Here is a 10,890-nt window from a genome sequence, read left to right as displayed (position 1 = left end):
GAAGGAAGACAGTTGTTGCATACCTTCCTCATCTTGTGAATCACTGTCCACTTGTCCATTACCATGTTTCTGTACACGCAGAAATACGAGTTTAATTCGTATCAGCCCCGCAGTAAGATGCAGCCGCCGGGTTGCTGTCCTCACTCCTTACGCCGCCGAACCGCAAGACGGCGGCAGAGCGCGAAGCCAGAGCGGCACCCGGCGGAAGTGACGCCACGCCGCTCCCGGCAGGCCCAATTACAGCGCGTTTCTGGGTTCGGCGGGGTGTGATCGGTTGTGCTGTCGCGTCGTGGCCGGGTGAGCGGCGGCTCATCGGGAGGGCCCTGCTCGGTCTTGTCCTGCTGGCTGCCCGGCGTTTCTCGGGGTGGGCTGCTGGCGAGAGGGAGCGCAGGTGCGACAGGCCGGGGAAGCGGCTTTGTGAGGGGGTGTCCCTTGGAGAGCCGTCTCGTTGAGGGAGCGGGGCTGCGCCGTGGTCCGCGCGGGACAAGGGGTGCGGGCCTCCTCTGTTCCGTGGCGTCCGTGTGTTGAGGAGCTGGCCCCCCATGACGAGATGGGCTCGCCGAAGCGGCGCTCCCGGCGAAAAGGCGCTGGATGCGACCCCCTGGGAGGATATGGAGGGTCAGGGCCACCCAGGCCCTCTTCTGAAGAAGGAGCAGGAGAAGAAGAAGAAGAAGAAGAAGAAAAAGGATTACCAGAATGAAGATGTTAACGGGTTTGCGGCGTTCCTGAAGCAGAGCTCGGGGAGTGGTGAGGTGGCCCGACCAGACAGCGCTGAGCTGGAGAAGGAGGTAGCCATAGCCTTGAAGAAGGACAAGCGGCGGGAGGGGAGGAGGCTGAAGAGGCAAGAAATGAAGAAAAATGCCATGGTGAGTTCTGTCTGCAGCCACAGGTGTTTGTCTCTCCGTGGCAGCTTGTTAAGAACTTGGGGAAAGATCTGTGTGAAAAGTGCCCGTTCCAAAATCTTTGTTGGCACTGCCAGGGCTGGTTCCATGATGAGGTTGAGTGCTTTACCTGCTAGAAGCACAGCGTGTGCTGAGTGACTTTTCACGTTAATGAGGATGAATTCCAGCTTAACCCCTAGCCCATTCATACTGTTCATGCTACACTGTGATGAATTCTCAGCGCTTCTTTTCTCCTGAGTGAAGCTAATTCCGTGCGAAATTCTTCCGTACAATCTTTCTGCTGTTTGGGGACCTCTTTCTGCAGTGATTTGTGCTTGAGAATTGACTAATAAGACTGTCTGAAAGCAGTTATTTCGCAACAGACATAGGCATTCAGCCTGAACTTATGCTGAATGTAATCTGGGAACATATGAAGAGAGTTACTACTTGTCTGAGAAATCTTAAGTTTTTCCCGAGTAAATAGCAGCACTGGTGCAACACAGCTTATGTTTCCTTAAGCCCTTGCAGCAACAGTACTTAAAGAGCTTGGGAAACTGTAGTTAAAATCAAGTGTTATCATTTGTTCAGGGCACTCAGTTGTCAATGAGTGAATACCCTGTATGGTGTGTTGTTGGTAAAGGAAGAGAACCCATAATAGTGTGTTCTAATGACATAGGCCACTGACATTTACTCTGTGACAGGGTGCAGTATCTCTTAGTCTAATTATTTTTGCCTAAGGAGAAAATAATTTGGTATGTTTGCCTTCTGAAAAGCTAGAACACCTTGTTAGACTGGGATTTTCAGGTGTTTGAGTGCCATGCATAGAATCCTGTCTTTTTATGATAATGTCAAATTTCAACACTAGAAATAAGTATGTGGTACTACCCTCAAAGTTTCAGCTAAGAGAAATAGTGGTCTAGTACAAATCTAGTAGGTGATAATCAGATAATCAGTGAGTTCTTCAGCAGCATCATCTCTAAGTGCTGTGTTTTGCTGTGTGAACTGTCTGTGGAAATGCATACAACTTAATTTTTGCTTTCAAAGGTATGTTTCCACTGTAGAGAACCCGGCCATGGTGTTGCTGATTGTCCTGCGGTACTTGAAAGTCAAGATATGGGTACAGGAATTTGTTACCGATGTGGATCCACAGAGCATGACATCAGCAAATGCAAAGCAAAAACAGATCCAGCGATTGGTATGTCTCAGAAATTTGTGGGGTTTTGAGATGGTTTGGCCTTGTTTGTTTTTTTAACTACTGAAATACGGTCTTCATGCTTTAGTAATTTAACTGTTCTCAGCAGACAGGTTAGTGTAAAAACGAACCTGTCAGTGTATGAGTATAGTGCTTATAGTATAGTAAAACATTGTCATTGTAGTGTCTGGACTTTAAAAGGTTTTTAATGTGGATCATAAACTCTATGGGATTTTGCAGGGCCATTTCCATATGCAAAATGTTTCATCTGTGGTGAGATGGGGCATTTGTCAAGGTCATGTCCAGATAATCCCAAGGGATTGTATGCTGAAGGTGAGTGCACCGATTTACTAAAACCAAAATACATTTTTCATATTTAGCTGATATGGAACAAGATAACATTGCAAGTGAATGAGGATCTGACTAAATGGAATACCTGCCTGTCTTTACTCTTGGTGAAAGCAGATTAGTTCAGGGGAATTCAGTGTTAATATTGATTATCTAGGGATTTCTGTTTTAATTGTAAGCTTAAATTCTCATACTCTCTTAAGTATGAGAACTTGCTTGTGCTTGCAATATCAAAAGGCACACAAAGAAACAAAGTCAGAATGCACTGTATGTATGTAGTCAGTATTTAAATGTACATATATCAATGCGGTAAAAACATACTGTCATAATGTAGTTTAAGACTCTGGGAGGTGTTTGCTCAACACAATGGCTCTAACTAGAAAGAGGACATCTTCAGTTTAAGTGACTTTAATGAGAAATGTGATCTAAGTTTGGATTTCACTCAGATTCTGCTTTGCCTGGTTTCCTTATTGGCACTAAAACGTAGCATTCTGTCTCCCAGTACAGACTTGAGCCCTGGCAAACTCAGAAGGGTGATCTTACAGTACAGTCGCTTTACTTTCAGTGTTTGGTTTATATTTATGAAATATAAAATCTATGTTTATAGATTTTATAAATTTTTTATTTTGTATCTCAGAAGTTGGATTGCCTGCCACTCAGGAGCTCCTATTAATTTCAGAAGTTCCTTTTGCATATGAATTTTAATGAAAACTTCAACAGATCAGAAATGGTCAGTATTGTGGTGACTGCAATTTGTAGTATGTGGTGCTTTACAGTGCAGTTTGATTGCAGACAGCTCTGTCTGTCAGAGGCACAGACAGAGGAAGCGGTGTTTGCAGGCTTCCACAGCTGGCTGTGTATCTGCTCCATATGTTGCCAAGGAATGCAGACCTGTCCATAAGGACACCCTTATCTTTTTTAAAGGTTGTGACTACAGATAAGTAGATGTTCTCAATACACATACAAGAGCAAAATAGTGTAGGAGGGGTGTTTTGTGTTTGGGTGTTTTTGTTACCTGTTACTAGTTTTTTATTCCCAGATGAGTAACAGCTTTCTCTCTTAACAGGTGGTGGCTGCAAACTTTGTGGCTCTGTGGAGCACTTCCGAAAAGACTGTCCAGTAAAACAGAACACAGGTGAGATGCAGGGGAGTGTACAGAACAGTCTGAGTGCACAGCTGAGTAACATTTATCTACTGCTTTGCCTGCCTTCAGTCAGGAAAAAATGGGTTTGAGAAGAGAATTTGCAAAGAGCAAAGGCAACCTTCCTCTGGGACGAGTGTTTCTATCAAGGGGTGTGTGGAAGGAGCATTAAGTTGCAATGCATAACTCAAACTTTCTGTAATAAAAATAGCCAGTTTGTAGGTTTCTGAAGATAATATAGGCTAATGTGTACTTTTTAGCCAGTATTTTTTGTTGCTGTTCAAAACTTAGCAGCTGTAGAACAAAACTGGCTGCTGCTTCTGATGATTTCTGTGTGAAGTGGTGCAATTGAATGTAGTGTCAGTTGCAGGGTCATGGGACTGGCAGCATGTAGAAGCTGTGTGTGCAGGCAGGTGTTCAAGACAGCAAAACAGGAAGTAGATCTGTCCAGCTGGATTCATCAGATTGGACAAAGCCTTTGGTGATATGGTACAGTGGGGGCCATCTCTGCCCAGGGCAGTTGGAACTAGATGATCCTAAGATCCTTTCCAACCCAAACCATTCTATGATTTCATGATCCTATCTGTGGTGGAAAAAGCACATTATATACAAAAAAAACACCTGTGTAGTGGAAGGCAAGAACATCAAACAAGGGTTTGAAGAATGATTCTGTTACTAGAGTGGTGATACATTTGTGCATTTTTATAATGTGTTTGCATGGCTTGTAGAAACTTGGGGTTAATAATATGCCACTTTTGTGGAATATATGTTAGATATTTATGTAGGCAGTAGAGGCCTATGCTTCAGCCGTTTTGTATGTGATCTGCATTTTTTCCTACTTTTTTTTTTTTGACAAGATTTATGTCCATAATAAAGACTGACAACTGCTGTTTAATTTGCCAGAGGACATAGTAGTCTTTACCCTGATGTTTTAAAACTAGTTAAAAATAGTTGAATTAGTTGAAACTGTGACACCATTGGTAATAGTCTTTGAAATCAGTTTGCATCATGCAAAGTACTTTTAGACTACAAGAAGATAGCTGATAGCTGTCAGATTTAGGCACTACAGCTTGTGGTTTCTTTGGGTGGACCTATCTGTGGACCTGAACAGACTTGAGAGGTAGGCCAGTGTGAATCTCAAGAATTTCATCTAAGCCAAGTGCCAGGTTCCGCATGGGTCAGGGGAATCCCAAGCACAAACATAGACTGGGGCAGACTTGATATAGAAGCCCTGCGGAGAAGGACTGGGGATCTTTGATGACAAGAAGCTCCACATGACCCAGCTTCAATGTGTGCTTCAGCCCAGAACTCCCTGTGTGTTGGGGGTGGGGGCTGCATCCCTAGAGCATGAGCAGCAGGTCAGCGCAGGGGATTCTCCCCCTTTACCGTGCTCTGGGGAAGACCCCCCCTTGCAGGTCTGCATCTAGCTCTGGGGCAGCAACACGAGAGGGACGTGGAGCTGTTGGAGTGAGTCCAGAGGAGGCCATGGACTTGCTGCAAGGGCTGGAGCAGCTCTGCTCTGGAGACAGGCTGAGAGAGCTGGGCTGGTTCAGCCTGGAGAAGGCTCCTTAAGGGGAGACCTTAGAGCAGCTGCCAGTGCCTAAAGGGGCTACAAGAAAGGTGGAGAGGGACTCTGGACAAGGGCCTGTAGGGACAGGACAAGGGAATGGCTTTAACCTGACAGAGGGGAGACTGAGATCAGCTCTTAGGCAGAAGTTCTTCCCTGTGAGGGTGGTGAGGCCCTGGCACAGGTTGTCCAGAGAAGTTCTGGCTGCCCCATCCCTGGCAGTGTTCAAGGCCAGGCTGGACATGGCTTGGAGCAACCTGGTCTAGTGGAAGGTGTCCCTGCCTGTGGTAGGGGTTTGGGACTGGATGAGCTTTAAGGTCCCTTCCAACCCAAAGGGGACCAGCCTGTGGTTCTATATTCTTGGTATGATCTGATTTGTTCCAATTCAATAAAAATTAAATTACCATTCAGAATTGGTTAACTGTTTTCTCTAGCAAAGGAGTATGAATTTGTCTATAAATAGCATTTAAGCAGCAGGATGATGTTAATTATATGCAGGGATGCGAGTTGAGAAATGTGTATTTTGCTCTGTTGTGCCTTCTCAGTCTTATTTTTTTCACCTTTAAGTCATGGCATCATGGGATTCTTAAGATTTGGGAAGGATCTTAAAGTTTATCCAGTTCTATTCCCCTGCCATGGACAGGGGAACTTTCCACTAGACCAAGTTGTTTCAAGCCCTGTCCAACCTGGCGTTGAGCACTTAATAATGGAGATCTTTCCTTTATGTTCAGACACGCTTAACATCTTCTGAAATCATCTTAAGAGTTGTTTGGACTTAGATGAGAGCTAATGTATCATCTTATGTTTTTTTAATGCTTCTTTGGACAGTCAGATAGGAAAACCATGTAGTAACGATTTTGTGAACCTTGACAATTTGTGTGGGGGAAGAAAGGGAGTGTGCAATACTCAGCTTAAAAAAAACCAAAAAGTTGTGTAACTGTTGGCTTCAGAGCTGGAACTGAATTAACAGTTCTTCAGTGAATTAATGACACATTCTTACAGGCTAAATCTTCAAATGCGTAAGTTTGACATAATGGTAATGGTGAGCCTTTCCATATCACCTGCCTCTCTGCAGACCAGGTTACGGTTGCGCGATGGGCCACTGGAATGAGCGCAGATTACGAAGAAATCACAGAAGCACCAAAGCTGCAAAAACCGAAAGTGAAAGTACCCAAAGTTGTGACTTTCTGAAAGCTTTTTGGCTGTAAATCACTTTGCCTGCACTGCTTCACTTCAGAGTAGGGACTACACAGAGTGGATTGCTGATTCCAGAAAATCAAACTTGACTGCTGCTGCAAAATTATGTTGCTATTTTTTTTTTTTTTTTTTTTTTTTTTTTTTGGTCCCCCCCCATTTTTCCATTTTCCTGCCGGATTCGCCCAGCATGCTGCAAAGCTGCAAACCACAGAAATACAGCAAGTGGGTATTTTACTTTCATATATCGCTGCCAAAATACAGCATATCCTCTGGTTTGCAGTCCCTCTGACTGCCAGATTTCTGAAGAGGGAAATTGGCTGCTTCTTGAGACAGGGATCTGGCTGCAATAACCAAACAGGGCGTGTGTGTTCTGTCACAGGGGCTTATGACCAGTGGATTTCTGTGGTCAGCATTGTTACCTTAAGAGCGCTGTTTTACTTTACCAGAGATGAACACAAGTATGCTGATCTTACCAAGAGTCTGTATTTCTCTGAGAGGGGTTGTGGGTATTCGCTGAAGAGCCACCTTCTTTTAGAGAAAATTGGTTTTTTTCTGTGTATGCCAGCCTGAACAGTCCTGTGTTGAAGGTACCAGGTAAACCCCACAGCCTGTTTAGCTTCTGTGTAAAATTCCCACTACTCCATGCATTAACCCGACTGGTCACATGTGCTGGATTGTTTGTTCAATTAGTAGAAACAGAATCATGCCCTTCCTGTGATATCTGTGGTGAAATACACCTGGAAGGAGTTGGAGAACAAGTGAGTAGCTTGCTCAGTTTCTTTACCTTTTATTTTCTTTACCTTATTATTTTGTTTACCTTGCTTTTTCTCCACCTGTTTTCCAAGGAAAGTGGTCAGAAGTTTTCAGTGTTTCTGTCTTGGTGAGCTGGGAGTAAACTGCTTTGTATTGTAAGTGCCTCCTTAATGGCAGATTTCTTTCTTTTTAAATGGAGACTGCAGTCTGAAAGCCTAAAAAAAATGTTTTGTTTGTTGTTTTGTGGTTTGTTTTTTTTAAGTTTATTCCTGCAACAGCTCTCAAATACTGTAGTAGCAGTGCAGCAATACCGCCCATGCAGCCTGTGGTGATAGGCTTTCACCTGTGCCTTACTGGTGTTACTGGGAACACCAGATAGAAAACCAGAGATCAGGACTGGGTTTTGACATGCTCAGGAGCAGCCACTGAAACTAGATTTGGAATGTGCTCTTCTTACAGCAAAGAAAACTTCACATGTGGGAATTTAATGGTGTGGGTATGTTTTATATTTGTACATGTTAATTATTTTTAATAAAACACTGCTAAAGAATACAGTAGTTGGAGCTCTTGTTGTAGGTTTCCTTGTTTAGCTCTGGAGGCAAAGGCACACTGACTACAGGAGGGGCGAGTATGTTCTGTTTGTATTAATCACAGCACACGTTTAAATGAGGAAGAAGAGTGGATGTGGATGAAATCAAGGATTAATTACAAAGTTTTAACTTACTGAATTAAAGCTTAAAGCAGTATCACTTTAATATGGACAGTTTTGCAACAGATGCTTATTCCAGCCTAAAAAGTGTTTCCCGTATTTTATATCGTTAAAAAAGCATCTTTTTAGATCATTTCCTGTCCTTAAAAACTTGTTGGTACTGTAACATTTTCTTTTATCCATAGGAACTTGGAGCCAAGCACCCTGACTTTCACAGCAGTACTTGTAGTTCCCAGATGAGGGTCTGGTGCAGACAGGTGTGCAAGCTGGTGGCTCAGAGGCACAGCCTCTGCCAAAGCACATCTGTGGCTTCCAGTAGGTTGTGGTCACCTGGTTGTGCTGAGGCAATGTGAGCAGAAATGTCCCCTTTACAGACTGCTGAGTTCTGTGATGTACAACGTGTCAGCTGGAGGGAGAGATTTACTGTTCCCTTCCCACAGCTGATCACTGTCACAACCTGGAGTTTAATACCTGTTGCTTTGATCTGTTGTACACTATACAACCACTTGTCAGGGTCCTACACCTGACTAGTGCTCAGAAGAAATAATGGACTTCTTCAGACTTCACAGGGTAAAATCACAGGGTACAGCTGCTGTGAGAATTTCAGTCTAAAGGCAGCAGCCATTTTCAGCTTGCACAGGGCTGGAAGCAAGTACACCTCTCTTGTCCTCTGCATTAGTGACTGCTGTGGAAAACAAGGCACTGAAATGATTTTGCCATAATAACAGCTGCACAAGTTGTCAATCTTCAGTCACTGTTGGACAAAGCCACCTGTTAAATGCACCCACTAATCACTTGAGATTATTTCACAAGGGTCTGTGTAGTTGAAGAAAGCTATTTGAAAAGCAGCTGTGAAAGGTGCTGCATGTAAAGCCACATCATGCTCACAAAAAGAACCTAGGCAAATACTGAGTACTTAAGTGAAGTCTGTGCTAGAAACCTGAATCTCTTTGTCTTAGAAGTTGCACAGACTTTGGGAAAATACAATCCTTGGTCTTTCCTACAACCCCAACTACATGTGATGGCTGTGTCCAGAATGTAGCCTGGCTTTACAGCCCTTCAGTCTCCAGAGGCCCAAGTCTTGGTGTGGGGGCAGAGAGGAACCTGTCATGTAGAACACTATTTCAAAAATTAGAATCCCAGACTGGTTTGTGTTGGAAGGGACCTTAAAGCTCATCCAGTTCCAACCCCTTGCCACAGGCAGGGACACCTTCTGTTAGACAGGTTGCTCCAAGCCCTGGCCAGCCTGGCCTTGAACACTGCCAGGGATGGGGCAGCCACAGCTTCTCTGGGCAACCTGTGCCAGGGCCTCACCACCCTCACGCAGAAGAACTTCTGCCTAAGAGCTCATCTCAGTCTCCCCTCTGTCAGGTTAAAGCTGTTCGCCCTTGTCCAAAGCCCCTCTCCAGGCTTCTTGTAGCCCCTTTAGGCACTGGAACTGCTCTAAGGCCTCCCGGAGCCTTCTCTTTTCCAGGCTGAACCAGCCCAGCTCGCTCAGCCTGTCTCCAGAGCAGAGCTGCTCCAGCCCTTGCAGCAAGTCCATGGCCTCGTCTGGACTTACTCCAACAGCTCCACGTCCCTCTCGTGTTGCTGCCCCAGAGCTAGATGCAGACCTGCAAGGGGGGGTCTTCCCCAGAGCACGGTAAAGTGGAGAATCCCCTCCCTCAACCTGCTGCTCATGCTCTTGGGGATGCATCCCAGCACACAGAGGTGTTCTGGGCTGAAGCACACACTGCAGCCTGGTCATGGTGAGCAAATAACCTTCTCCAACTAGCCCCTGCATTAGCCCCACAGCCGAGTTCAGTTTGCAAGGGTTGCTGCAGTCACATCACAGACTGCTCGCTAGAGAGCCACTTGGACAGATGACAGGAAAAGCTTGGTGCAGTTAGCGGCATTTGGGCTTTCTCCCCTGATGTGCATACACTCAGCTGAACATTAGGTGTCTCTGTTCACTAAAAATTGGTCCCCCAGAGACTTCTCTACCAATTCAAGAGCTTGCCTGCCATCATCCGCACACAGTGATTGTCGACAGGGCTGGGAAGAGTCTAAGGTCCTCAACCTTCCTTTACCTGCTGAGCCAGGAGGAGGCAAGCAAGGCCTGGAAGGGGCTGCCCTGAGGCTCCTCCCTCGACTGAGGCACCTTACTCACATGATAAAAATGATCCAAAACCATGCTCTGTATCTACAGTCTCTGCTCCAAAGGCAACAACCAGGACCTTCTCTACTTCATTAGTAAAGCAAAGGTTATGTTGTGCAGCATACAGTAGCCAACCTTTGCTAGATGTAGAATATGGCACTGATCTCACTAGTGCTTTGGTTCAAGATTGTGCCCAAGCTAAACTAGTCTGGTTGAGAGTCCAGGTGGTTCCTGGTGCTGGTACCCAGAGGGCTTCCAGGCTGCCTGTCTCTGCTGCTGCTTTTGGTAGACATGCTGTACACAGAATGTAACCTATAAATCACTGCTGAAAGTTCTGATTTGGTTGTAGGTTAAAAAGAAGATGCATTTAAGTGGGAACTGGATCAGACCCCTAGAGCTCTTGCTCTAGCAATTACAAGACTACAGTAAGATGAAATGGCACTGCCATAGCTCACAGGCTTTGATTCCCTTAACACCCCTGTATTCGTGTTACGATCCAACTGCTGATGACCATACTTGTTTTTCTGAACACGGCTCTTCAGAGCAAAAGTCACAACCAAAACCAAAGTAGACATACCACAACAAAAATCTCTGAAACCACTCTTCTCTTTCATCTGTGAGGGTGTGGATCCAAGAGTCTCACTGTTCTGCATTTATTCAGTGCTCTCAGAACAGTCTTGCTCAGAGCTTGCCTGCTGGAGGTCAACAGTCCCCAACATAACAGAAAAGCTGCCTTTCTTGAACAATGTCTGAAGCTGTTCCAGAGGCACCATAGTAAGATTTGTAACCTCAGAAACAGTATTTTATTGGAAGTCAACAGATAAAATAGAAGTATTAACAGTTGAAGTTAGCAACACTAACTTAACACGGGGTGTAATCAATTTATAGGTAAAGGGTGTGGGAGAACCTGGATAACCAGAGCACTGGGTAACACATTTAGCAGCACCACTTCTCTGCAAATTTAC

The 10,890-nt window shown here is 44.9% G+C and overlaps 1 protein-coding gene across 2 annotated transcripts; it reads left to right on the top strand.

Moving 5' to 3' along the window:
• The first annotated feature begins 371 nt into the window (after window positions 1-371).
• ZCCHC9 (zinc finger CCHC-type containing 9) lies at window positions 372-6,428 on the top strand. 2 transcript variants are annotated; one of them, XM_061369299.1, is made up of 5 exons: window positions 372-866; window positions 1,926-2,076; window positions 2,314-2,406; window positions 3,488-3,551; window positions 6,200-6,428. In XM_061369299.1, the coding sequence occupies exons 1-5, from the start codon at window positions 543-545 to the stop codon at window positions 6,318-6,320; spliced, it is 753 nt and encodes a 250-aa protein (XP_061225283.1). In that variant the 5' UTR covers window positions 372-542; the 3' UTR covers window positions 6,321-6,428. The 2 variants fall into 2 exon arrangements, with proteins under 2 accessions (XP_061225283.1, XP_061225282.1); XM_061369298.1 differs by having other exon boundaries at window positions 376-866; window positions 3,488-3,556; window positions 6,205-6,426.
• Window positions 6,429-10,890: the final 4,462 nt, after the last annotated feature.

Source organism: Neopsephotus bourkii, unplaced genomic scaffold, assembly GCF_033783945.1.
Source record: "Neopsephotus bourkii isolate Nb327-2 ecotype Australia unplaced genomic scaffold, CSIRO-AGI_Nbou_v1 NB_1491, whole genome shotgun sequence".
Classification (NCBI taxonomy): domain Eukaryota; kingdom Metazoa; phylum Chordata; class Aves; order Psittaciformes; family Psittacidae; genus Neopsephotus; species Neopsephotus bourkii.
The sequence above is the reverse complement of the archived record's forward strand: the minus strand, read 5'-3'. Positions and strand labels throughout refer to the sequence as shown.